Source organism: Columba livia, chromosome 11 (genome assembly GCF_036013475.1).
Source record: "Columba livia isolate bColLiv1 breed racing homer chromosome 11, bColLiv1.pat.W.v2, whole genome shotgun sequence".
Lineage (NCBI taxonomy): Eukaryota > Metazoa > Chordata > Aves > Columbiformes > Columbidae > Columba > Columba livia.
The window spans coordinates 20,327,614-20,354,316 of NC_088612.1; the positions used below are offsets into that span (position 1 = coordinate 20,327,614).

General features: G+C 45.6%; 2 protein-coding genes across 5 annotated transcripts in view; both read right to left on the reverse strand.

Moving 5' to 3' along the window:
- Positions 1 to 7,515, reverse strand: part of BBS4 (Bardet-Biedl syndrome 4) — a 37,228-nt gene extending 29,713 nt beyond the window's left edge. Inside the window, exons 1-2 of one of the 4 annotated variants that reach the window (XM_065077129.1) lie at positions 7,423 to 7,515; positions 5,668 to 5,719 (exon numbers count right to left, since the gene is read on the reverse strand). In XM_065077129.1, coding sequence (XP_064933201.1) covers positions 5,668 to 5,719; positions 7,423 to 7,446 — 76 coding nt within the window. In that variant the 5' untranslated portion in view covers positions 7,447 to 7,515. The remainder of the gene's footprint in view (positions 1 to 5,667; positions 5,720 to 7,422) is intronic. The other 3 variants (XM_065077130.1, XM_065077131.1, XM_065077132.1) reach the window with 3 other exon arrangements.
- A 779-nt stretch (positions 7,516 to 8,294) lies between these two features.
- The window catches only part of ARIH1 (ariadne RBR E3 ubiquitin protein ligase 1), a 52,524-nt gene continuing 34,115 nt past the window's right edge, over positions 8,295 to 26,703 (reverse strand). The window contains exons 4-14 of the mRNA XM_065077128.1: positions 26,521 to 26,613; positions 26,110 to 26,165; positions 22,603 to 22,669; positions 21,799 to 21,905; positions 21,293 to 21,335; positions 20,557 to 20,628; positions 14,140 to 14,270; positions 13,989 to 14,046; positions 12,678 to 12,938; positions 11,982 to 12,094; positions 8,295 to 9,877 (exon numbers count right to left, since the gene is read on the reverse strand). Coding sequence (XP_064933200.1) covers positions 9,793 to 9,877; positions 11,982 to 12,094; positions 12,678 to 12,938; positions 13,989 to 14,046; positions 14,140 to 14,270; positions 20,557 to 20,628; positions 21,293 to 21,335; positions 21,799 to 21,905; positions 22,603 to 22,669; positions 26,110 to 26,165; positions 26,521 to 26,613 — 1,086 coding nt within the window. The 3' untranslated portion in view covers positions 8,295 to 9,792. The remainder of the gene's footprint in view (positions 9,878 to 11,981; positions 12,095 to 12,677; positions 12,939 to 13,988; positions 14,047 to 14,139; positions 14,271 to 20,556; positions 20,629 to 21,292; positions 21,336 to 21,798; positions 21,906 to 22,602; positions 22,670 to 26,109; positions 26,166 to 26,520; positions 26,614 to 26,703) is intronic.

Genomic DNA, 26,703 nt, shown 5'->3' on the forward strand with positions numbered 1-26,703 from the left:
GCCTCAAAGAATGGATTCATATTGATTGAAGGAAATGTATCAGGAATTCAGAAACGATCAGCTCTGCAAGTGCACAGAATCGATTCCTCGGGGCAGTCCCTGCTCTTCAGAGTGCTCGAGCCATTAAAACACTTGCAGGATGCCATCAAATATCTGCAGGAGCAAGAGGGATCCCCATCAGTTCATCTCTGTGAGCAGGAGCCGCCCAGGGAGAGCGAGATGCAGGACAAGAAGCCACTTACCTACTTCTGTGTAATCTCTAAATTATTCATTATCTAACAGTCCCATTTTGAGATCGTTTATCAGGAGCACTTCCTAACCCAAGTCAGTACCAGATAAAGTGAGCTGTACTGCCCGTCAAATCAGCACGTGGAATTATTTTTCATTAGAAGTGACACCCTTGGCTTTGCATCCGCATGAAAAGGACAGGACTGGTTCTTGGGCTAGATCCCGACGTGGGATTTAGCTGGGCAACAATAACACACACCACTTGAGAACGTTTCAAAATGCAATTAAACCAAAGAAACTACCCTGGTAAGATGCAAAATACTGTGTTGTTGTCATCTGTCCACAGTGCAGGTTTTTGTGGGGTAAAAGCGTGGGAAATTTGAGTGGCAAAGAAGAACATCCTCATCACCGCAGAGTTAAAGAACAGGATACAACCCCGGCTTTAAAACACATTTACCTTACACACTCCCCGATTTCTATTACCTAATTTCTCTGCAATAGCCAAATCTAATAAAACTTGGCTATTACTTACAAAGGGACACCGAGCACTTGTGTGGTTATCGCTGATAAACCTTTTTCATCAGCCGTTTTAATCTCGGGTCAGTAACTTGGTCTCTGAAACAGAGAATGTAATAAAAGCAGAGAGAACTTCATTTCCTCCCTCTCAATGACTCGCCATGACCTTACGAGACATTTTTGCTACTGATACTCATAATTATACAAGACAGAAGTGGAACTCACCCAAACAAACAAACAAACAAGACTTGCAAGCTTTGAAACATCCAGACACCTGGTTTATTTTACAGAAATGGCCCTGATATAAAACATTGAGCATGTTAAAGGCCCAACAGACAGACCTGGCCACAGGGTACACTCAAATTTCTCCCTATAAAATGTCCCCCATACATTTAGCCTGCAGCCTTCAGCCCCGTCTTCAGCAGCACTCAGACCAAGCAGTGCATTGCAATATATCCATTTATACAACATTTGTCATTTAATGTCTCCAAATGTTTTGTTAACTGAAAGCCCGCAGCATCCAAATACTGTCGTTGAATTTTAGACCAATCTCACAGTAGATAAATGGAAAGAAACAAAAGTCGAAGCATTTTGCCAAAGGTCGCAGTTAATCCAAGGTAGAATTCCTTGCTTCAAACCCTAGGAACAAACCTACCTACAAAGCATCCAAAAAAATAGCCCAGTGCCCAGGGCTGGGGAGAACATTTAATCCCTGGTTAATCCCATTTACAATTCACGTGGGGTTGATTTTCTCTTTGAAAACGATCTACCTGACCCTTCCTTGGGCAAATATAGAGGTGGCTGGTCACAATTCAGAATTCTCCTTTTCCACAGTTGAATGGATTTCAAGCCCAAGTTCTTCTCAGTGACTCACGTGAAAACTATTTTATTCTGCTTCAATGTATTTATTAGAGTGTATCTATATTTTTAGGATTCTGGCCTGTTACTAAAAAGAAAATCTGAGATCTAATATTAGACTCTAATATTAGAATTGTCCAATTAACCTCTGAACTGTTATTAGACTAATGTACACCCAGAACTTCCTTTCTAAATATTTCCCCATGATAAAGGGGAATAAAAATCTATAAAAATCAACAGCACAAACTGGTAAAAGCGCTACAGTGCTATCAGATACTATAAAATGACTTGATTGGCCTGTGTGGCAAAAGGAAAATGGAAAGACAGGAGGAAGACCAATTCAAACCCAGCAAATCATTTTGGAAAACATCTGATTCATTTAAAATGTAGCAAGGAGATTAAAACCCCATCTCAGCGGGCTGATATTAACTCTACATCGCCTCAAGGAACAGAGCTCCCTTTATTCTGCCATCAGTTGCTCGGGGACAAAATAGCAACACAGGGAGAGTTATGGATCTTGATGTAGCAACAAAGGGAATTGATTTTCAGAGCAGCTCTCCCCACGGGGGGTAAAGGACAAAATAATGAATGGGTTTAGCTCCTAACGTGTCAGCTGCTGAATAATGGTTGTCACCAAGCGCAGCTACGAGACACTCGGAGGGGTTTGCCTTCCATTGGTCCCTGTAATTTAGATGGCTACATTTGGAGATTTCTATCCCGATGGCTGCGTCCACCACCTTCCTCAGTACCACAATGTGCTCCAGGCTCTTTATACGCCTGTTAAAAGTTCATCGTTTTGCCCTGCCTGTGAGACAGACCCACTTAAATCCCAACCTTTTGGGCTTTTGCCACCTAAAAGCCACATGACGGATCAGCCCTGACAGCTGCTCATTCAGAAGCAAATTCTGCCTTTTGACTCCAAGTTGTTCTCATTTAAGAGCCATAAAATCAGGTTGCTAAACTCTGGTTCTAGGTTCCCATTTCATTCTCTCACAAAGCGGATCAAAGGAGCATCCACGGGAGGGAGGCGCCACAGCAATAGGGGAAACCCTATTCAACACCATTCAAAATATCCACGTTGCCTTGCAGGTCAGACTGCAAAGCTCATATTCTGGTGTTCCTTCTGTTCAAGCAACAAAACCCACATTTGGATTTCGTCATTTGAAGCAGCATTTGCAAATGTGAGATCACGTTCTCAGAAACAGAAGTTTAGTACCCGACTCCCAGCCAGTTGTTCCAGCCTGAATCCAAGCACCACGATGATTAAAGTCAGGGCTTCAGCGATGACTGCTCATACTCTGCATTTCTGTACAACGACTTTACTTACTGATAGCAATTCATGCTCTTTCGGGCACGGGTTTTATCCACACCAAACACTTGGCAGGAGAGGGGCCTATGCTACCACACCACACGGTCTCTGCATTTTACAGACCTGCTTGCACTGAAGTTGCTTTCAGTATCTCTTTTGCATCCTATTGAAAATACAATGCAAATATAAAAAGGCGAATTGCTGCAACAGAAAGTTACTGTTCAGTGTTTTGAAATAAGTTTAGAAGCACCTTCCTGTTCAAACCTAACTGAGATTTGCCCGGCTCCTTAAAGCTCACTATCATTCTCCTCAGCAAAACTAAAATAAGATGAGAGACTTCATTAAGATATTCTGAAAAACATCTTACTTAAAGAAAACCACCTGTTGTGGACAGAAGATGTGGTTCTTTCCTGCCAAGCTCCACAAAAGCATATCCAACATCACCTTCCTTCTTTCCCCTCCCCTCTTACGTGCCCTCACACCCCCACACAAAGGACTCTGTTACATCACTCCCCATCACAAATCTTTTTGCTGCCCTCGTTTCCTAGAGATTAACGATCAAATCAGCTTTTGCCCACTGCGCTAAAGGCAACACAGTCAAATATTAAATGGGAAAGGCTTCCAAGGCATTTCATGTCTGAACCTTCATACCTGAGATGTGCCAGGTACTGGAGGTGCCTCCATTTACGTTAAGAAGCACAAAACAGAATTACAAAAGTCACAGGCTGTATTTCTCCTTTTCTTCACCGTACCTAATTTTGAGTCAAGTGTTATATTGGTATAAAAGGGAGATCCAGAGCCACGAATAAGTGGATTTCATTTACGGCCTGCAGCCGTGCGAACACCAACGCCAAGTGAAGCACCACGCTCCGTTTTCAGGCTGTTAATGCAAAATGCTGAGTAGGAGAGAAAACTCCTCCTCGGCAGCCACGGAGCACCAACCTTTAGCAAACAGCCAGCAGGATCTGGAGAAGCGGCTCCAGTAAGACAGTTGCAACACCCACGGTTTACTCTCCCAAACAATCAACATTAAACTGCACACACTTAAAAGCAGGAAGGCCCTTGACAGACAGTTTAAGTTGACGGAGGGACGACAGCTTCCATCCAGCACAGCTCCACGGCTTCTTTCTAAGCTTGATGGCCCCATCTCTCTTTTTGAGCTATTCCGTTGGCTCATGAATTATGCAGAGTTGATTTAATAGACCTCAGCCCGCCAGGAAAGAGTGATCATCCATCTCTGGGCAAACACCATCAGCCCGATCCCCCTACAGATGTTTTATTTAGAGAGCTGCAAGTGCACACCGTCCTGTAAAAACAGACAGAAGACGCAGCATCCCAACCGACACGGTCAGCGCAAATATCGAGATAAAAGTAAATTTGGGGGTTATTTTTACTTGCCTACAGGCCTGAAGGAGCGGCAATTGTTTCCTCTCAGTTCTCAGTGACGTACAAAGGAGACTCAGACTTGTGCAAGCCAACAACTGTAGGTCTAAGGAAACATCAAGCACCACCTCCGGGACGGCCAAATTCTGCTCCAGTGCTGGAATTCTGCTGCCAGGAATGGGGACTGGGGGACGTTAGCCTGACTGCCCCAAAAGAAAAGCAAAGTGGATTTTCCAGCTTCCCAGATGAAGAACTTCACCTTTAGGCAGAAACTACTGCATAGGACCCAGTTGCCACAAAGCTCCTTTGTAATGGCAGCACTACCCCAAGGCAGTCTCCAGCACAAGGAACTGAGAAATAACCTCAGGTTTCATCCCGAGACATACTCTGGTGTACATACACAGTCAGGGCAGAAAAGGCCAAAGTCCAGTGCTGCCCAACTGAGAGTCACTGAATTAAAAGATAAGGAGAAAAAGGACGGCTTCTGACTGGCACTGGGGTTCTAGCAACACTGCACAGTTCACTCTGAATTATAATCCAAATTGATGGGGCCCTCTGGACATTTGAGACAGGGGAATGCACAGAAAACCCCCAAACCTCACCTTAGGTAGGTGCCAAGGTCCCCACAGTGAACATGAGCACAGCTCAGTACCGCAGAGGAGGAAACGCTCGTCAGGACGAGTTGCGATGGGAAGAGGGGAAAGGAGAGGCTGCAACATCAAACTGCGCTGCAGGATCTACCCGACCCCGTGCAAAATATCAAGCTTTAGTCAAACATTTCGAACCCACAAGCAAAATTGTTCCGCTTGCAGTTCAGATTCACTCAACAACTCCAACTGAGTTCATTAACTCTGGCTTTCAGTACAGAAAAACTACACAAAGAACCCCCTCGCAAACACACAACAACCACCACCACCCCAAACGAACTACTGTCACTAAAACCAGTTACACTTGCACAGCTCTCTTTCTTCAAACTTAGAAAACATGACACGAAAAACCAACAAAACACTATATTAGTTTCTCAAGATCATTTCTACAGCAAGACAACATTCTGAAGAACCTAAACCAAACCAACCCCTCTTAGTATTTAAGATCAACGAGTATCAAACTCATTAACAGCCCAACAAGTATGTACACACTAAAATAAAGTTTCTCAGATCATAAGCAAACACGCTGTAGGTATAATAAGTCAGCCAGAAACAGCACTGAGCTGTGATCGCACAGCTCCTCGAACAACGTACTCGGCAGCCTGCAGTCTAGACAGTCCGTCTTTCCCCAGCAGATATTTATTTCTTACTAGACAGCTGCACACACTATAAAAGAAATCTTCAAATCAACCTGCCCGAGAAACACAATCACGTCTTCAAACAAACCTTTTTTAGGACGGGGTTTTAGAGGTTCTGTAGGCACCGGCAATGGAGAAACCTGCAAAGACAGAAAATGAAAAGGAGTGTTAAATATACCAGGCAAAGGTTCTTGAAGATCTAGTCCAGAAAATAAACGGAAGGGACAACTGGTAAATCCCAAAAGAGGGCATAAAAATAACATCACTGCTGAGAGACAATCTCTGCCCTGCCAGGCGCTGCTCTTCCCCAGTTAGAGCCGGTTTTTGTTCGCCACATGCATTAAATAAACCCCGTTATTTTACCACGTTCCCATTCCGGAGGCTCAATGCTATTTATTAAGATTCTAGAAAATTATCATTATGTTACAAAAAGCAAAACCCTGGCATTTAAGATGCTAATTGGAGATCACACAGGAAGATGGCTAAAGCATTGATTATAAAATAAAGTTACTTAGAACATCATCAGAGTCCGTAGGTGTGTGGGTGAGGCAACACTGCATTGCACAGCGAGCAACAAACCTTGACCTGCAAGTATCGCCCAGAACTCGTGGACAAGCAGGTACCCAACCAGAGGAAAATAAATAGATTTTATACCTTTTTTCTTATTTTACATCAAAAATCAAGCCTTCACAGAAGAGATACATGATTATGCAGGGAAGCATTTATATTTTTGACTTCCAGTTTCTTGGGGAAGGGACGCTCCTTGTTCCTCTTCTCCAGACACGACACAGGATTTTATAGACCTGTGCTGCCTCCTTAATAAACCTTGTTTTTAAAGTGAAGATTCAGTCTACCCTTGTTCCTTGTGATGCTTTGGTAACATGATCTTGTTATACTGTTTTTATTTTATTAGAGGTGGAAAGGATGAGAGATCCTCAGTAGAGGGTCTGAGACATGGAAAACCACCCAGATGTGCACAGGAAAGGCTTTTACCAGCTTTGTTTCTAACATTTTATTCACCTTGCTGATTCCTATTGCGATAAGCTGAGTTGATACTCTCACAGAATCACCCGGCTCCAAGAACTCATCCCTAAGTGCACAAAGCCCCTCGTGTTTTTATATATTTACCACTTTTTTCCCCCTATACACATCATCCCAATTCCGAACCCTGTCGCTCCGCACTGTTAAGACTTCCCTGTAGTTTCACTTATTTCCTCCTCGCTTTAATAACTTTCCAACCAGCCTTTGGTCCAGATCACTTCTAGACACACTGGCCTGGTTCCAATCGTCCGGCACAACCGCCCTTCACCACAAAAAACAAAGAGCATTTATTCCTTCTGTCCGCTCCTTGTTTTTTAATCAGATATTTATCCACGAAATTATTTTCTTTACATTATCCCAGGACTATTTATTTTCCTTAAGAGCCCCTGACAATAAGAAACCCGATTGCACGACGCAGCAGTCGGATTTAAGACTATTTCCCCAAACACACAAGGAAAAGCGAGCAGTGGCACGCTGAGAACAGCTTCCATTCCGCTAGATCACGCCGAGAAAAGTCGGAGTGCGGCTGAATTTCCGTTATGTCTTCGATAACGAGTGTGCAAAGATTAAAAACTCGCTGTTTAAAAGCACCTCCCGCCGACACCATCCCGGTCTCCCCTCAGTTCGCCTCAGCTCTCCTGAGACCCCCTCACCTTCCCTTAGTTCTCCTCGCCTTCCCTTAGCTCCCCTCACCTTCCCTTCGTTCCTCCCGCCTCCCCTGGCCCCCCAGCCCACCCCGGCCCCACCGCAGCCGCCCCAGCGCCCAGGGAGCCCGGGCAGGAGGCCGAACAGCGGCTCTCACCGGCTCGGCCTGCGGCTCCGCCATGGCTGCGCGGCGGGAAGCGGCGGCAGCCCCGTTCCCATGGCGACCGGCGCTTCCGCCGCTGAGCCCGCCGGGAAGGCGGCGGTGCCGGCGGACGGGCCGGGGTCCTCCCCGTGGTCCATTCGCCACGAAAACTAGTGAAATAATAAAATATCGGTTTATTAGGCGGGTTTCTTCAGAACTCCCGCTGCCTCTTCAAGCCGCCGGCCCCTCCTCAAGCCCCCCGATCCCCTCAGCCCCCCGTCATGGAGCCACAGGAAGGATTTGGGGTTTTCTTTATATTTTCCACAGAGAACACCCCCCAAAGTGCATCCCAATGTCGTGGAGTTGCTGTGAGGAAGCGGGTTTGACCGTCATTATCTTCGGGTTTGTCAAAATCCATCGAGGTTTAAGAGAACAGGAGCCAGGTGCATTGGGGCTGGAGGCTGCCCACATCATTCCGATACTAATTTTTGGGGAAAATCCAGTAAAAACCCAACGCCAGGTAGAGCCTGTGCCGCACTCGCCCATCCCGCCGTGCTCCAGAAGCGTTTTAGTGCAGGGATGGGGAACTTTTAGCGGCAAGAAGCCCAAGTAGCCACCACCAGAGACTGAGAACATCCCCGCTCTATCCCACCCCGCACCAGCAGAAGCACAGAAACCCTCATTCCCGGGGCAAAAAAGGCCTTTTTATAGGGATGTGAGGGGGAAAAGAGGTGCAGGGGGATAAAATGACATTGCTGAAGTGTCCGTATTTGTCAGCAAGGTGAAGTGACCCAGGTGCCACCTACGAGCAGCGTTTTGTAGCCTGCGATCTCTGCCTTTGCAAACGGGTCCCCCCTGGAAGCTGGCAAAAAATACCACAGGAGGAGTTCCTATACAGGAGTAAATTTAATAAAACCACCACCACTTGTTTACTTTAACATAGCTCTTGTTACAGAAATCATAAAAATGGACTCAGTTCGCTAACTCATTAGTTCTTGCCCCTTTTAATTGAAAAATACCCCGCTGATTTCAACTTCTACTGCGCTAGATGGAGTGTTAAGTATTTGCCAGGACAGGATGCCCAGTAATTGAGCCCAAAACAAACACAAAGACAATTGCATCATCTTTCCTTTTCAATGTTACGACTTGTTATAATGTAAGTGAAACTTAAACAGCAAGGAAGGGTCCGTTTGACAGATGGAAGGGGGAAAGGAGAGGAGATCCACAGCCAAAACCAATCTTTCCAGGAGTCTTTTGAGCAGTAGTGCAAAATACCCCTCCTTTTCCTGCCTCAGAATTCAAAAATAAAACTCTAGCTGCACGCGGATGGGAACGGCGGAGGTGGATTTGGGCAATCCGGGGCCAAAAAGGAAAGGCAAAGCAGCCTGAACTGCAGTGTTACCGAGGGGACGGCTCTGGCACCACCGGTGGATACACACACAAAACCGTGGAGGCCGTGGACGTAAAGGAACTATAGGAAGAGGAAACAAAACCCCAACTTCTCCGGTAAAAGCCTTCCAAAAGAAAAAGAAATATATATATATATATATTCACTACACCAGCACACGCTTCCCCCACCCATCCCAGGGAAAACAAAATGAAACAACAACAACGAAAAAAATAATAATAATTAAAAAAAAAAAAATCAAACTGAAAGAAAATGCACAGCAAATAGACATAATCTTGAAGATTTTTAAAGAATAAATATTTTTTTGTAATTAAACATTATGCAAACACGTGCCACGCTTGCTCTTTGTCCATGCATATGCGCTATATACAACTTTGAAAAATACTGTGTTGTCCTCTTTTTGTTTTAAAAGTCATATACAAAGGTTTTGTTTTTCTGGTTTTAATTCCTTGCTGTGTACCCCCCCTTCCTCCCCTCCCCAAGAATCATCGTTACATGGAGCCAATCGACATTCATCCGTGTACCTGGGCGGCAGAGAGGAGGAGAGGGGTGGGAGAGCCACCCCCCCTTACCAAAGTACATCAAAAAGGATGGTTTGGACATGAAAAGCAGTGTCAAGAAACTGGTTTAAATTTCATCTGTACTACACACAGGAAAAGAAAGATAGAAAAGAAAAAGGAGTCGGCTTGGAGAATGAAGCTACGTTGCAAGTTAAAGTCGGAGGGTTGTTTCTTGTTTTTAGTGCGTCTGTCACACTCTTATTGGCCACCTAGAATACTGTTGTACAATGTTTTTTATCTACCTTTTTTTTTTATTACAATATAATTTACTTAAATTTTCTGTTAACAAAACAGAATCCCGGTACTACAGACCAGCGGTGTAACAGGCGTTAGCGCCTTGCGTGTGGTTTTTATTTGAATCGCATGAGCACTCGAGATGGTAAAAGGGTTCAGAGTTCGTTTAATGCGGGGCCGGGCTCAGTCCTCGATGTATTCCCACAGGTCCTTCTCGTAGCCTTCGTGCACGTGCTGCAACAAAACCCTTCGTCGACTCTCGCAGTATCTGCAGCAGAGAGAAATGGCACAGAAAAGGCAGGTTAGCAAGCACGGCTCGGCCCAGCAGCGCAAACTTACATCAAGCCTTGCTTCCCAAAGAGGAGATTCCCCCGAGAAGGGACGTTGTAGCCCGTTAACAGCGCTAATTAAGACGCCAGGCGCTCAACTCCAGGTCCCTGGCTGAAAAAACAGCATGTAAATTTAGTTCCCATGCGTATCCCCAAAGCCCCTACGGCTGAGGAACCTCTCTTAATAACTGAACAAGGAAGAAGCGGCAGCGATTTGCTGAAGGCAGGGCCCCGAAACAGGGCGCTGGTGCCCTATCAGGACAAGAAAATCAGGGCAAAACCTCAGGAGTGCATTTTATTCCCCTCCAAAATCCCAGCGGTCAAACTGGTTACAAGAGGAGTTACTGGTTTGGTTGGGGTGCAGACTTGACCTCCCCTCGCAACTCCTGCGGCTCAGAGGGGCACTCGCCCACCTACGCTCATTCAAACACCTAAAGGCTGCCAATGAAACTGATCCCAGAGTTAGGCCCAGTCCTACTGGGATAAGTGATACTGAGGAAAAGCGGTATCATGGGAACATCTCAAAAGATGCCATGTTCATGTCACGGGTGTTAGCCAAACTAAAGAGATAAAGCAGAGAAATGTTTTAAGTATTCAGGTTCCAAGAGCAAATTAGAAATAGGCAGTGGGTGATGCCGAAGTCCCCATCGTCTTTAGGCAGGCGGGGGACAAGCCAGGTAGTGCCGGTTGCTCTAATTCCTCACTTGCACCCACAGCCCTTACGCTGCCACCACTCAGTGCCTGAACAAACAGATTTATCCGAAATAAAACTGTTCTGGCTCTCCTCATCGCCATCGGCTGTTGTGCACGGTGGTTTCTGTTGCAAAGTGCCACTGATTTTCCGAAGCACGTGCCAGCGAACACGTGCAGTTTCTGCTTTCATAACTTCAGTTCTGCTGCTGCTGCTGGTGGGGGGTTAATCCTGTTTTCTAGAAATGTCTTGGCAAACGAAGAGATGGAATGGGCCGAAACCACATCAGCTCAGGTGTCAGCTCCTGCCATTTCCCAGTGCTCTCTAAACCCCCCTCGGTAACATCCTTGGGCCTGGTCTTGCATCAGTACACAAAGAGCACCACTCAGGACATGATTAAGACATGACTGAACTAGTTAATTAGGGACCTGCACGGGCTTGACATGCATACTTTCTTCCCAGAAACATAAAGGAAGGTTTCGAATACTGTGTTTTCAGGCTCTATCGGAGGTTTGAACTTCTTCTGAATAGCTGTTACCAACCCTAGAAGAGCACCCAGTTTCAGAGGACTTGAGCAAACAAGCAGCTTGAGCTGAGATACCAACTCAACAGCGGTCTGAAAGGGTAAATTCTAAAATATCTCAAGACAGGTGGTCTGATAGTCTTGTCCTGTCCCAGCTTCACGGCTACTTCCACACGCCAGCGTCCCCAAGTCACTACATCTCACCCTACTTTGGCTTTTTTCCCCTCCCTGAGCGAGGCCTAAGAAATACAGCGGCTTTGGCAAAATGCCTCAAAAGCGCAAGGATTATCTTGTGACTCATCCACATCCTCAGCTTTGTATTCTTCCAGTGCACAGAAGCGATTCCCCCGGGACTGTAAAATCTTCAGCACTTGTGTCACCCGCACCCCGGTTCCTCCGCTCTCCTCCCCGGCTTGGGCAGGTTGCTCGCTCCCTCCCCTGGGACGTGGCGTTTCTACACCCGCGTCTGGCACAAATGGACCCAAGAGATAAATAAAAAGAGCCGACTGCTCTTATGGCAACTCATCCCAGGCCAAAGGTGGGAACAACAAAATCACTCCTTGTTCTCTGGCCCTCACTACACTGGTTCTATCTCAGTCCTGGCCATCCCCACGTGCTCATTCTGTGCAGGAGCAGCAGAACTGAAGGAGCTTTTGGTCACAATATTTCTCCGTTACGAGACTGAATCTTCTAGTTACTGCTCAGCAGAGCAGACGTGAGGCAGAGTTGGGAGTGTGGCAAGTGCACGTGTCACCCCATGTCACACGGGATGGATGGAGATACAGGTGCTCGAGCAGCTTTTGCATAGAGGACTATTTAAAACACAAACCTGTACTTATCCTGTACTTTCTGCTTGATGTCCTGCAGCGAATCTTGGGATATATCTCGCTCGAGGTACCCGGAAAGGACCTCTGTAGCATTCTCTAAGTCTGCTTGGTTATTCTGCAAAGACAAAAGCAAGAGCATTTTGGAGCAGAAGAAAGAGATTCTTTTTTTCTTCAGTCCAACTGAAATCAGTACTGAAATAAAAAGCAGGATTAGTGTTAACGCACTAGTAACCTGCTCTGAGCAGCAGATTGAAAGGCCTGAAATTTCTTCATTCAATCAGAAGAGAATCTGCATGTCTACCAGCAAGTCTTAACATCTTCCACAATGTACAACATCCTGGCAAACCTAACAAATCCTTTCCTTACTACTGCTACAGCACAGTACAAGCCAATTTATCTCCTCTTCTGTCAAAACGCAACACCAGGGAAAGGTAAAATGCCAGATTTAAGCTTTGAAGTGGCAAATTTGGCATTAGACGGAACCTCAACCCCTTTCTTGTTTCAGTAACTTGTAACTTTAACTCCTCCTCCCACAGAGGATGCTGCACGATGCCCAGCATGACCTCTAACTTTTGCCCAACAGAATATTAAGACAGACTCACTTCTGCACAACCGAGGACACCAGCTTCTCCAAGCATCATGTCCCTGTTTCGCTTAACTTATTGATCTGAACTCATGACAACCATGTTTTCTCCTACCTCAAAGATAATGGACTGATTATTCTTTTTGAGGTAGAAGGCAAAGACGTAAGTGTACATGAGTGTGGCACGACACTGGCAGAGGACGTCGACTGCTTTCTTCAGGAACTGCACCTCGATCCACGACATGTTGTGCTGCTGCATCTCCTCCATCTTCTGCTTCACCTGAGCATAGAGCTTGTGCTCGAAGCGCAGGCTCTGCATGTGGTTCATGTAGCGGTTGCAGTAGAACAGGTACCTCTGCAGGGCTGCTCTGGATCGCTGTGTTAATTCCCATTAGGGGGGGGAACAATAAAACAAAGAGTTGAAACAAAGCAATGGCTGCAAGAGAAGTAAACCCTCCCAAGGCTCTTCCTAACCCTCAGAAGGAGCTTCCTTTCCAAAGGTGTTTCCATTCAAGCTATAGGACTTAAATGCTTCCAGCTTCATAACAAACAGCGGCAGGCAGATTTTGTCGGCTTTACGGCTAGGAAGGAATTCTAATTAAACAATTACTGTTAAGCAGGCGACCCTAGGTTGCCCAAGCCACACTGATAGTAGAGCAGGGGAAATACACCATGTGCTAAGTAGTACAAGAGAACCAAGATGACTCTATACGCATTAATCTCATTTTCATTTCACTGACAGATCAGCTGGAAATAAATCGACAACACGGGCTTGGTTAAACTCGTACACTGTGGATGTGCAAAGGTAGCACATGTCAGCCAAAGCCACCCTTATCTGCAGGAAATATTGTGGTTCTTGGCTAGAATGGCACTTTCTTTGACAGAGATGCAGGAAATGAATTCCTGCAAGCTGCAGCACACAGCATGCAGTCCCTCCCCATTAAAGAGGGCTTTGGCTCTATCCAAAATACTTTAATGGAGCTGCAACTTTACCCACAACTTCCTCAAGTATTGTCATTGGAATGATGGTGGTCTGTTCTATTTCTATTCAAGAGGTGTGTCGTGTCTAAACACCTCAGGTTTCACATTAAGAACTTGGTAGTAAAGACTTTCTTAATGAAGAATGTGAGGATTGTTGTCTCGGACCCACAGCATTGGGAAGACTTCACGCGAAGAGCGGCTATCAAACAAGCAAGACAGCATGACACAACTGAGCCAATCTGTTCTTTACATTAGGTTCAAGTGGCTTTGAACGTTCTTTTGGCTGGCACGAAGACTTTAAAGCTGCGGGGGAACTTAAACGTCTTTTGGATTTGTGCTCAAATCCAGGAAATTCTACGGAGCCAATTTATAGGGTTACAGAAATCCAAAAAACACACCACAGAGCCCCTGCGATCTCGCTTATCACCAGAGGTTATTGACTCACCTCCTGTGCATCCCTTGCTGCCTTTGCATCATCCTCATTGTAGCGATTACAGTTGTACCTGTCAAAACAGACAAAGATTCCACAGATTTCAGCCCAAACCGATGCCACTCGCGTCACGGCTTCCCGGCGTTGCTGCGGGACCCGAACTCACCAGGCAGATCCATGGGGCTCCCAGGGGCCCAGACACACCCAGCAGAATTCCGCTTTGCAGTTCTGGTTCCGACAGACCATGTGGTTGCAGCCCCCGTCCTTCTCGATGGTGACGTGGCATTTCGGGCATTCCTGTTGGCAGGACAGACAGACAGCGCCGTTAGCAGGGCAAGCGCGGAACCCACAACGCTCCGCTGAAGTTCGGAGGGTTCCTGTGGCAGTAAGAGATCGCACGTTGAGTGAAATATGTGATTTACTCCTTCCCTTTGATCACTGAGATCCTCCTCCAAGTCACGCCTTAAAACTGGAGCAGCTAGACAGCTAAAAACCCTAAGGAATAAGGCATTTTATCTACGCTGCTGTCGCAGTGCTATGCCAGATGGGTAATGTCATGACCTCCTCCAAAATCACAGCAGTCGCGATGGTCTGTAACCGCTCAGAGGAAGGCACCCGGCTCTTCTTCACCATCAAGCGCTCGGTCCACTTCAGCGCTCAAAACTGAAAAACAAAAAGCTTAACGGTGAGCCGATCTCACACTGTTATCAATCCAGAACACCTGCCGCTGGAAAGTGCCATCTGAGAAGTCACTGAAAACGCGCAGCAAGAATCTAGCGTGCTTCAAAGCAGCTTCTGGCGGCTAAACAGACGCTTCTCCTCCTGGGGCGTTGCCGCATGTCCCGTCAGGGCTCTTGTCCCCCTCTTCATGTGACACCACACTGAAAACTCTGTGACAAAAGCCCCCAAGGGGTTTTCCCGTCAGGTGTGAGGTCTTTGACAAAGCTGCTATCAAAGAGCAGCGCTGCACAGGGAAATCTTTGGGGAAACGCTTTTCCTATAACTCCAGCATCATTCTCACCCATCAGCAGCATCCGGCCACTTTCTGAAGTGATACTCAACTCACGCAGAGCATCAAAGGTTATTGTCTGTGGTATCCCAATGAGCACATAAAGCCGAGGTTGCAAGAATATAACAAAGCCACCTCTATAAGCAAAGGAATTGAATCCAGCTCCAATGTGCCGCGCTTCTCTTGTGCCGGGACACGATGCAGCTGCACAAGAGCGGGGCCAAGGAACACATCAGGTTAAAACCCTCCAAAATAAACCCATCTGAGCCTGGCTGAGGTCCTCACTCCAGTTCATCACACAGCCACGCCAGCATTTATGATGTTTTTGCAGAAGCCAGTTTTATCTCCAAGGCAATAACAAATATATCCACACAAGTAATCGACACTCACATAAAATCAGCTGCAGCTTTTGGGTCAGAAGTGTATAAAATCCCCTCCCCAGTTAGGAGTTTTTACTGTTTGTTACCCAGAGGAGACACCAAAAACATCATTTCCTATTCAGGCATACTCTCAATAACGGGGAAAAAAACAACACACTTGATCAATCTATAACCACCACTTCTACAAAAGACACAATCCAACACATCCTTGTACATTCACTCCAAGTTTCCCAACTATTACTACACTTTTCCCACCAGCTTGCCTATCTGTATTCTAAGAGCCAAGAGGATTTGCACACTGAGAAGCGCTCAGAAGGCAGCTCAGGAGGTGCAGAAGACCCACATGGTCTCCAGATGTCAGACGCGGCCCTTCCCGCTGCAGGGAGGGAGGTTTGAATTAAAGGCAAAGCAGAATACAAGGGAAAAAGAGACGAAAAATAAAGTCCATTGCAGCAGTATGACCTCACTGGGAGGTTCTCCTTGCTTCGAGCTGGGGGGCTGAACAAAATGATGTTCCCGAAGGATGGGGCAGAAAGGGATGAGATCCCGCACAACCAGCACAGTTCTCCTGAGCCGTTCCTTTGAAAGGATCACAGCTCTTGTAGCACTCGCATCCCATCAACAGGTCACAAGCAGGGCTTGGTCTGAGTAAAAGGGCTTTTTGGGTTTGGTTCGGGTGGTTTTGGGCTGGTTGTTACTCACGAGGGGACTCTTCCAGCCCTGCTTTGCACCCCATCACCTATATGTGTCCTACAAAGAGTTGCTGTACTCCAGAGTAACTGAGGCTGAGCACCTCGGGGGGGACATCATCAAGGTACCTCTTGGGCTGTCCATGGGATGGAGACTCAGCCAGGTAAGCTTGAGCCCAACCCATCAAGTTCTGTGAACTTCAGAGTCAAAAATGGTCCCTTCCTTTGAGGACGCTACCCAGTGCGGTATCTATTTTCCAGGCAGCCCTTCGACTCCCTCTTCCAACCCCGCACCACCACTTCAGGACCTAAACTGAGGTTTGTCCCATCAATATCCTTCATAGCTGAGGATCCCAGCCCAATGAGCTCATCAGCAAGGGTGAACCTCGCTAATTGTACTGACAGTGTCACGCCAATGGTGGGGTACACAGCGACGGAGGGTGTTCAAGTGAAGACGGTGGTCGTGGAACTGTGCGGTTTCTTCTCAACACATCTCACCTGATGAGGTGCCAACACCCACGTGCCCCGGCGGAAGACTGAGCTAACCCAGCCTTCCTGCTTGGAAAACCCCACAACCGGGAGAAGAAACAGTTCCCAGCTAACCTGCCCAACTGGAGAGGTGCGGTGGGGCTGGTCCACACCACAGAAGACGTGGGACCATCCTCATCCGCATGTGGGCTTCGTTCTAACCATGGGATGCAAAAATAAAACCCCTAATTACAGCCCTTTTATTATAGGGAATGCCATCCTTTTCCTGCCTTTACACAAGCAAAGCACAAGACAGGCAGATGACACAATAACCTATGCAGGCACATGAATATTATTCAAAATTAAGGAAAATCCACAAAAGAACATGCTAAAGAAACACCAGCAGAAAGAAAAAAAGCAGCAACTACTCAAGCCAGCGATGCAACGAGTGGGAAAGATTTATAGATTAAGGAGGACAGAGAAGGAAGATCTTATTGAGAATTATGGCTACTCAACAACACAACAGGCAGCAAATCAAATTACCAAAGACTAGATTATTCTGCCATGATGCAAAGTGACCTCATTCTCGTTGTTTCACTCCAAACAATTCAGTATTGCACTTTAAAACTGGGCAAACCTGGCAAAGGAGAACACGCTCCATTTGTCATAAAAACACCATGAACCTCAGGTGTTTTATGAATGGGAGGCTAAATAGAAATATATTGAGTATTTCAGGGCAGGTGTAACAGATTACTCCTCTCTGGAACCCCCTGTAACCTGTCCTATGAAAATAGGAAAAGAATCCTCAACCACCATGGGGATTTCTTAATGCATTTCAACCAAATCTGAAAGCGCTGAACTTCATTACGGTATAGCGCAAAATAGTATGGTTGTGACAACACCTGGAGTCCTTGAGCAAAACGGTATTTTCAACACCGAGAGGGAACGACGGCACGTGTTCAGTCACTATAAAGTGACCTGAAAAGGAAGAGAACTGGGTTAGTGCCATTTGATCTTGCTCGGAGGAGAAAAACGGCCAATGGCTTTTTGTGGAGGAAGCGAACGTGCCTGTTTTGTAGGCCAGACGTTCAAGCCCCGTCTCGCCCGGGAGACGCTGCCATGGGATGTGCCAGGAGGGGGAAGGCAGGGGCGGTTTTGGTATCATATCAACAGCTTTCATTAATACCAATTTAACCCAACAAAAAAGCAGCGCCCTAAGTGACGAGCAGCACTGTTACCATCTCCCTCCTTCTCCCTTCAGTATTCTAAGATGTACAAACAGTAACAACGCCAAAACTCCAGTTTAAAACAGGTTTCCACCCTCCTTTCAGGCAGTCTTGATACACCTGCAGAACCCAAAATAAATGCACAAACCCCAGTTTTCTATATTTCTTACTCCTTGGAGGGTTCACTTAAAGAAACCACATAGATCAGGTACTTCTGTTATTCACAAAGCCGCACGAACCAAATAAAACCTGAAACCTGCCTAGTTTGATTCAAGGAACTATTTAAGAAGCACGTTTGTACGACAAACTGAGAAATAAATACGCAAAACCTTGGACCGTTCAATCCTTCACTACAAGAAGAATGAGAATTAGAGGCTTGTTAAAGAACTTGTATGGGCTTATCTCAAGTTTAAATTAATTTAGTTAAGCTGAACTTATGTGTGAAAGTGTCTTAAGTAAGAGGCCATTGACTCCAGCCCACTCTCCGCCGCAAGGGCTGTATCTTCTGTTTAAATAGAAAGAACTCAGTGCAGGTCTCCTAAGTGCAAATAAATGAATGCAAAATAAATTTTTTTAAAAAATATACATACATAGGAAGCCACAGAACTTGCTGCTCAAATCTCCTCGTTTTTCATTCAGACATTCTACATAATTCATCAAAAAATACATCACATCACACTCCAGTTTGTGAGCAGAAACCAATTCGGCTGGGTTTCAGTTCTCTACTCTCTCACGCAACCATTGCCTAATTTTCTGTGCCTATTCTGTCTCCCAGGGCAAGCTGGAACAAATGGATGGCGCATTCTCCTGTTGCAAAGGATTACCCAGATTTCAAGCCCGCATTCCAGGAGGACAAGTGTTTTTCTCTTACACCTTCATCTTGGTAAGACAGGGGGACTTTCCCCCTGAAAAAGACACGTCCAGGACAGGACTGCAGCTCAGCATCGCGCTCAGAGAACTCGAGAAAGCACTTTTCAAAAGCTAGAAACAGCAACAGAGACCGTAGTCACCATTCGATTACTTGGCAAAGATTCTTCTATGGAAAATGGGCTTTTTTTAGCATCTGATGGTACCTGATACTCCCTTCTAGGTTCTTCAAAAGGACTGAATTGATGGGGAAACCATAACACTCCAGGACAGTTGGCTTGTGTGTAACTATCCCAATGTTCTTTTTCTTCCTGTTGCTACAGCCAGGGCTCAAAAGTATTTTCTCGCTGTAAGACCATCTTGTATGGTACTAGAAGTAGGGCTGTTCAAGGACAACAGCTCTTCTGCTGCTAACACCAGACTATAGAAACTAAAAGATAAGCCAGACTTGGCCACATTCATTTCCCCTCCTCACCAAGGGTGTTCCCCGCAAAAAAACCCTCCTTACTCTGGCCATTCAACACTATTTCTGAGAGTCCAGGTCACGCTTTAAATGGCAGCCCAGCCACTAGTGCGGCTCCCACCTGACAAAGTCTAGACAACCATCTTTACAGTATTCCTGTCTATGCTTAAGTCTTTGTGCGAGCAAGCTGAAGAAACGATCATATTCCTGTCTGAAAAAGAGACTAGGAACTTGCTACTTCCCGTAGCCATTGTTAGTGGCACATTATTTGTGTTTGGTAGATAATTACCACTGTTTTAATGAGCACAGAGTAAGGGAAAGCTTAATACTTGATTACAATAAAAAGCAGCGAGGAGGTTGATATCACACCCCGAGGGGCAGCAGCAGCTCCTCATCTACCTCCTGAGGGCTTTGGGCCACAGAAATAGGGCTGTGGCCATTCTGATGTCCCAAATACATGACATCCAAAGCTAAAAGCTGCTTTGCATGTGCCCTTTGCAAGCTGTTTGGCTACTCTTCCTCAGGTTTAATACCTGAAGACTGAGCAAAGTTTGAGCAAATTTGGATCTATTCTTGGGCCACAAGACATCTCGGAATACACCCATCTCAGAAAAAGGCGATTTCACTTTGCAGAGCAAGGCTCGGCCTCCTCGCGGGGACCACACACAACAGACAGCAGCAGCCCAGACTGCAGAATTTCAGCCCGATTTTCACTGTGTGTTTCAGCGCGATGGGCGTTTCTGCTCTCGCCATAACGCCGCATTCCAGCTCGATGAAAACCACACAGAACACAGCAGCCACCGCCGCAGACAATACCATTAACCAGTTACACAACCGGGGCTGCGAAAACAAAGCGGCCGTTTCCTCGCACCCTCCCGGCTCGGCGCGAGCCCCAGCTCTGCTCCCAGCGCCCCCTTGGCATCTGCTGCTTTTGTTTGCTTTGCCGCCATGCCAACCTTTTGTTTCCATTTCATCTCCAACCGCACAAACGGCTGAAGTTTCAGGCAAAGCCGGGCAGGAAGACATTTACATAATAAAATCTTACCAGCTGCTCTGCCAGTCTCCGGCTGGAACGCTGCCCAGCGGAAATGAACGGCTCGAGAGGCCAACCCCGGGGATTTCAAAGCAGATGTGAATTATCGCAGCCGAATCAAGCCATGGGTGGTGGGAACATGTTTCACACGCTTGGAGCGAGGCGCAGATTTGCTCAGGAAGCCACCAGTGCCAGACAGGAGCCCAAAGACTTAAAACCTGAGCTTCCTTTGGGTCTCCAATTAACTCTTTCTTGCAAGAGCGAACTCCACTTAATCTGAAGAGCCTCACCTGATTTGCAGCGGTAACACCTTTCAAACAGGAGTACTGTGGATGTTAAGGCTTGCTCTTAACTCATAATACACAACAGAGAGAGTAATCCCAGCACAGAGGAATCAGGCCATCATTTTTGTTCTCATCTGGTAAGTCTATACAAGAAACCCCCTCACCTTTGTGTTTGCTGCAATCCAATTAGAAGTTTCACTGTCATCATCGCACTTCTTAATCCATTTCTTTAACCACTGTGAGAAAAAAGAAGGAAAAAGAGAGAGTTACTGCTAAACGAAGGCACTGTAAATGTCCACATTAATTCCACACAGGAATACAGAGGGGGGTTGGTGCTGGAAAACAGCAGCTCACTGAGCCGCAGACACTTCCCGCAGCACCGGCCCCATCGCTCAGCACAAACACCTGAGCAATGAGTCTGCAGTTCTGAACTTAACCTGCACAAACCTCACAGGGCACTCTCAGATAATAAGGATGTTACAACAGCCATCTGCCCAAACTGTGCTCAGGCCCTCTGCGATGGCGAGCTTGACCTCAAACCCAGTTTTCCCTTAGGCCCACTCATGCCCACACTGTCCACCTTACACTTTTTTTCCCCTATTTTTCTTTTTTTAACCTTACCAAGAACATGGCTTTATCAAACCAACACAAGAACAAAAGCAAGAGACCGCCTGCACCTGGCTGATAATAAACTGACCACATCCAGGCCAGCTAAGCTGTGCTAAACCTGATCCTTCTCCAGCCAAGTTTGAGGCATCCAGTGTGATTTCACCAATTCATCTCACACTACAATCTAAACTAAGTTTCTCGATGCAAACAGCTGCAAAGCTTGGCCTTCGTTTCTACACGTCCCGCACATCCATTGACTTCCAACTTTCCAAAGAACCTTGACATGCTCACCTTGCATTTAACAGGATCGTGCCAGTTTTCACCGCAGTTAAAGCTGTAAGCAAAAGAAAGGAGAAATAAGCAAATAAGGCTGACAATCATAGCTTTATTTAACTAGCTTAACACGGTGGAACTTTTCTTTGGGGTTGCTCTGCTGAAGGACCAAAGCCATTCCAAAGGAGACATTATCCACATTAAAAAAGCCCTCCAATCCCTCGATGGCCATTCCAGAGCAGTGTATATCTCCATATATTTTGATTCTCTGCAGCGTGTGCAGTGAAGAACTTCACCTAATCGGAAACCGCTCGGCTGGAGACCATCTTTAAGTGAAACCTGGATCCATCTCCACGTTAGAGGAGTCTCGAGACAGGGGCTTTGCAACCAGTTGTACCTACTCCTGCCTTACCATTTGCAGCCCATACTTCTCCCACCATCTAAACCACAGCCCAATATAAAGACTTAGAGAATACACACTTTCAAAGTAGCAGCACCACCTTCTTGTATTTGATTTTTCTTACCAAAACTGACGTCCACATTTGCAGCGAACTGGTTTAGCATCAGGATATTGGACTTTAACAACGTGGTGGCAATCTGGGGCAGGACACCATTTTAACAGTCGATTACACTGTGAAATAAAGAAAAAGAAAAGCATAATAGAAAAAGGATGGGGCACAAGGACCCCACCTGCCCTTCATCCCTTTTTCATCCTTTCGACCACAAGCTTTACAAGACTTTTGTCCGTCTTTCAGGCAAGAACTGCTGCATGCACCGCTTCAAACAAGGAGCGAAACCTTGAGCCCAGTAACAACTTACATACTGGGCTTAAGGGTGAATCTGAACAGGTACAACTGGGCAATTGGGACAGTGGAATTCTTCCCAAGCACCTTTCTAAGTTTATGCTGATTTTGATACTGCAAAGCTATAAGTATTTTGCTAAAAGCAATTTAGCAGCTTTACTTCAAACAGCAAAGGTTTAAGGCATGTTCTCATTAGCAAGAACGTTTCTTGGTTTTCAGTCTGAAGTATCTGAGGTAACACTCGAGAACGATAAATATTAAGTGTAACCTATACATTGAACAGCTCTTGCATTCTCTTTATCTAGTATCTCTAGGTCTTCTGTCCTGTGGATTTTTAATTATCTTCCTACAACGATACCTGTAACTAAACAGGCTATAAAATAACCCCTGCGAAGCCTCTGACTTGATCAGAGACGATGTAAAGAAACCTGATCTATAGTTATCACCAAACCTCATGTCTGGTTTGGCACACGCACAAGACAAAAACACCCTAGAAGTCATTCTAAATGGAAAATTACAACTCACCTCTACAAAACTATTGGTTATTAAATGCTGGTACTTTAATTTAACCTTGGAATCTGTGATCAGGCGCCTGTGGAAAGGGAAGAAACAAAAAATTACTGCAGTAAACTCTTTTTTCCACACCTACCCTGTAAATTAAGGCAAATGGTTCCGATTCCTCCTTCTACACTTGCAGGTACTTTTTTGTACTTACCTGTTCTCTGTTTGTTAGATCATTTATGATACTATTAAGAAAACTAAAAGGAGTGTATTTAACTTCTAGTATTGGCTTCAGAACCGTACAGAAAGCTCACATTCAAAAGAACGAAACCTCCCGGTGTGAGAGGTTTTACTTAAAAACACTTTCCTGAAGAGCCCAAGAATCAGAGCAAACAATTTCATTAGTTCATTTACAGCAAACACGAGCGTTTTGTGGCAAACACTTTTAACAGCTGCTCTGTGGTTACTAATTTGGCGTTACCTGGGTTTCAGTGGAACGCTACGGCTTCGGTTTAAAAGTTAATGCGGTTTAAATCTATTTACCACAAAGTCAATTTAAATTCAACATCATAGAGGGCGCACACGACATCACATTTAAATGGAGTCAGCTCGGAAGCGGGAGAGGAGAAGAAAACCAGACAGGTAGGAATGCTTGAAAACGGTGGTGACACATTTGCAGAGCGCCCGGCCTAGATAACTCAAAATTATTTAATTATGTATTACTCAACACTTGTATGTACATCTTGAAGTTATGACCGAAGTGCCTTCTGCATATATATCTATATAAATATAAAGCTGGACTAATACCCGCTGTGTGGTATCTCTGTTTTGAATTGTAAAGCTTTATAAGGCCGTATCAGACACAAATATTGGAAGGAACAGATTATCCATCAGCCAAAATTAAGCGTACTCCTGCGCGTCCTCATGCCAAAATTCATGAAGGAACAGCGTGTGTGACGATGCGATGTTGCATAAATCCCAGCACTGAGTCTGGGGAGCTCCCGACCAAATGATGTGATGGTTTTGATATCAAAATAGCACGTGGCGGCCAAATTTTAAGGGCTAAAATAAAACACATCAGCTGACAAAGCGTCTCCTCGGGCCAATGTCCATGGCAAGCCTGCAATTTCGGAGAGAAACTTACTGAAGCATGAAAAAACAACTTGAACTTATAATGTGGATTTATAAAGCCATACCTAAGCATAATAAAATGTCATTTCAAAAATGTATTGTATGTACACCTGGAATTTAAATGATGAGTAATGCCAATATTATTGGCTTTTGACACACAATGACATGAAACGTGACAAATTAAGAGGCTAAAACCATTCCCAGCGCCCATGAACCACCCTCTGGGGTCCATTCCTCGGTCAGCCAAGCTAGAAAAGAAGCGACTTCAAAGAAACCAGGTTGGGGAAAAATAAATGCTTGAAATTAAAAATATCGCAAACTTATCCCTTGATCTCTCCTGGCAGCTCAGTCCAGGTCTACACACCAACACGGCTTCAGAACAATCTCAAGAGTTCATCCAGAATCCTTTAATATACCACCAACTTAACGCTTTTGTTCCATTTGGATAATGCCAACTCCTCACAGACACGAACGGGTGGAATTAGCAGAACGCACATCATGGGAGAGGTCAAAAACCCTCCCAAAAGACTTGACCACACTGACCCAACACAGCAACTATGCAAAAGATTAAAACAGAGGCAGCGCTCCATATGACTTCCATACGGAGACCCGAAACCCATCCATTCCCACCGACTAGGATGGTTCTCAGAGGTTACTACCAGATTATTGCCACCCCTGAGCAACCTGCCTTGTTTATTAATAAAATCAATGCCTTTGCATGGTGGCTAAAGCACTTATCAGCAGCAAACGAGGGATAAAACCAGATTATCTTTGGACAGTTTGAAGGTCTTGAAAGAGTTGCAAGGGACCTTTCTCTTCAACCTTCCTACTTGAGCTCAACGGCAACAAGGAAAATGGCCAAGACGACAGCTAAATACTCACAAATCCAGGAAAGTCACCTGAACTGCTCCGTTTAGACTTGTATGGAGATTATTCGACTTGGAGATGTACTTGGCAAGCACTGAGAAGGGAGCAATTAATAACTTGCTTTGATTCTCTGATGGATAAACAAACTAGTCTCTATACATTGTACATTCATCTTAAGTTCCTATAGCTGGGAAATCTAGAGCTGGACACTTTGTAAAAAAGAAAAGACCTAAAAGGAGAAAAATTAGGGACATGGGAGAGAGGGCAGATTCCAGCTGGAATTACTTCTGCTTTTATTCATGTCATAAGATTGCTGCAGCTTTGCAAAAAACTGCACATCCCTCCCCCAGATATTCCAGGTGTCCCCTGTAAGACCAGGGACAGGCGGGGTTTTACCTCCACAAAACATTTATACTTTTGTTTAGACACAGAACTTATTCGCTTTACCACCCAGATGCCATTTGAGCGTCATAAGTATCATATCTCTGCAATTTCTAGGCAAGGGGGAATCCCACAGCACGTGGTGCGAGCTGAACACTGCACAGATTCGCCCCAGCGTCATCGTTTCCTGCGCTATAAAAGCTAAAAAGCGAAACAGAAGGATAAAACCACTCGAGACGTTTCCTGCCGAGAGCGTACGACACCGCAAGTTGAGTTCAGGCTCCCGTAAGCAAAAATCTCAGTCAAGTCACTCAAGATATTACACGAACTTGGGTTTCCACCCACTGAACTCCACGAGCCGCCCCGCAACGGGGCACTAAAACATCTCAGCTACTTCCACTTGTATCCAGCCCACACTCCATGACTAACGCAGAGCCACTAACGCAGAGATGCGGGGAAACCGCTCGTCTGAAAGAAACTGATATAAAACCAGCAAATTAATATCAATGAATGAGTCAGGCTTCAGGAAGGAAGGAAGAAGGTAACGGAATAAGCTCCTATTTAGAGGCTTTTTAGCATGAGGAATTAAAATGAACTTAATCAAGGTTCAGCATTATGAAGGGTGTTACTCATGCAATAACATCACCCGACATAAAAGAGAAGGAAGCTCATGGAATTGACTGCTCCATCATGTAGGAGCAGCCATCCTACAGCTGGACAACTTCAAAAGCAAAGTGACACAGCCTGACACACCAGCTTAATCGAACCTGACCTTTGAGGATCAGCTGCTTTCTATCAGAGCGCAGAAACCACACCCTGCATCGGTCCATACACAGGACTTGTCTCTGACTCACATATGAACCAGAGACTCGGTGAACCAGTGGGCTGACCTAGGGAGGAAGTCCTAAATTCCTACAGAAATCAAAGGAAACGAGCCGGGCAAAGCGGTTAAACAGGGTTTGGAAAGGCTGCCCGGTGTTCATCCTGCTGACCAAACTGGTCAAGCAGTCTTTCCTCCAAGTACTGCGCCATAGGTTGGTCAGACCTAAACAGGAAGGTAAGACATACCCATATCAAAATAAACAGGTCAAGCCCAACCCCACGAGTAGCAAAAAAAGAGAAGAAAGCCAAGAGGTAGCAGATCATACTTACATAACTGTATTGTCATCAACTAAGATATCGCAGCCATGAGCAGGGCATGAAATGGTCTGAAAAACAAACAAATGGGTCATAAAAGGAACAGGGTTTCGCCTATTTTTTGCATCACAAAGAATCCCAAGGCAACAGACTTCACTACAATCCACAGCAAAAAATAGTATGTTGGCTCTAATGTCACGTCCCAGATGTGCCAATGTGCACAGCGCAATTCCTCCCACTCGGAGCAACCACATACTAACTCCATGTAGTTCCGCTCTGGGGCTTCGTTTTCTTTGTTCATGTTGGTTTTTTGCTTGTTTCTAAAAAAACATCAATGAGGAGGAATTCTCCCATTTCTTCCCCCCTCCTCTCCAACCCACAGAACTTCCAGAACTAAGCCACGAGGCAGGCGAGTTGACGTTTTACCTGTCCCATGCCTTCCTCCATTATTTTGGTAGTTAAATATTCACTCCAGCACTGCATACAGAACTTGTGTCCACACTCTAGGCCGGTGAAGTACTGCAACGACAAAAAATAACACAAGGGATCACTTTATCACGTGGATTCACTCCATCATTTCGCCCTCCGCGGTGCTGTGCGGTTTTGTCA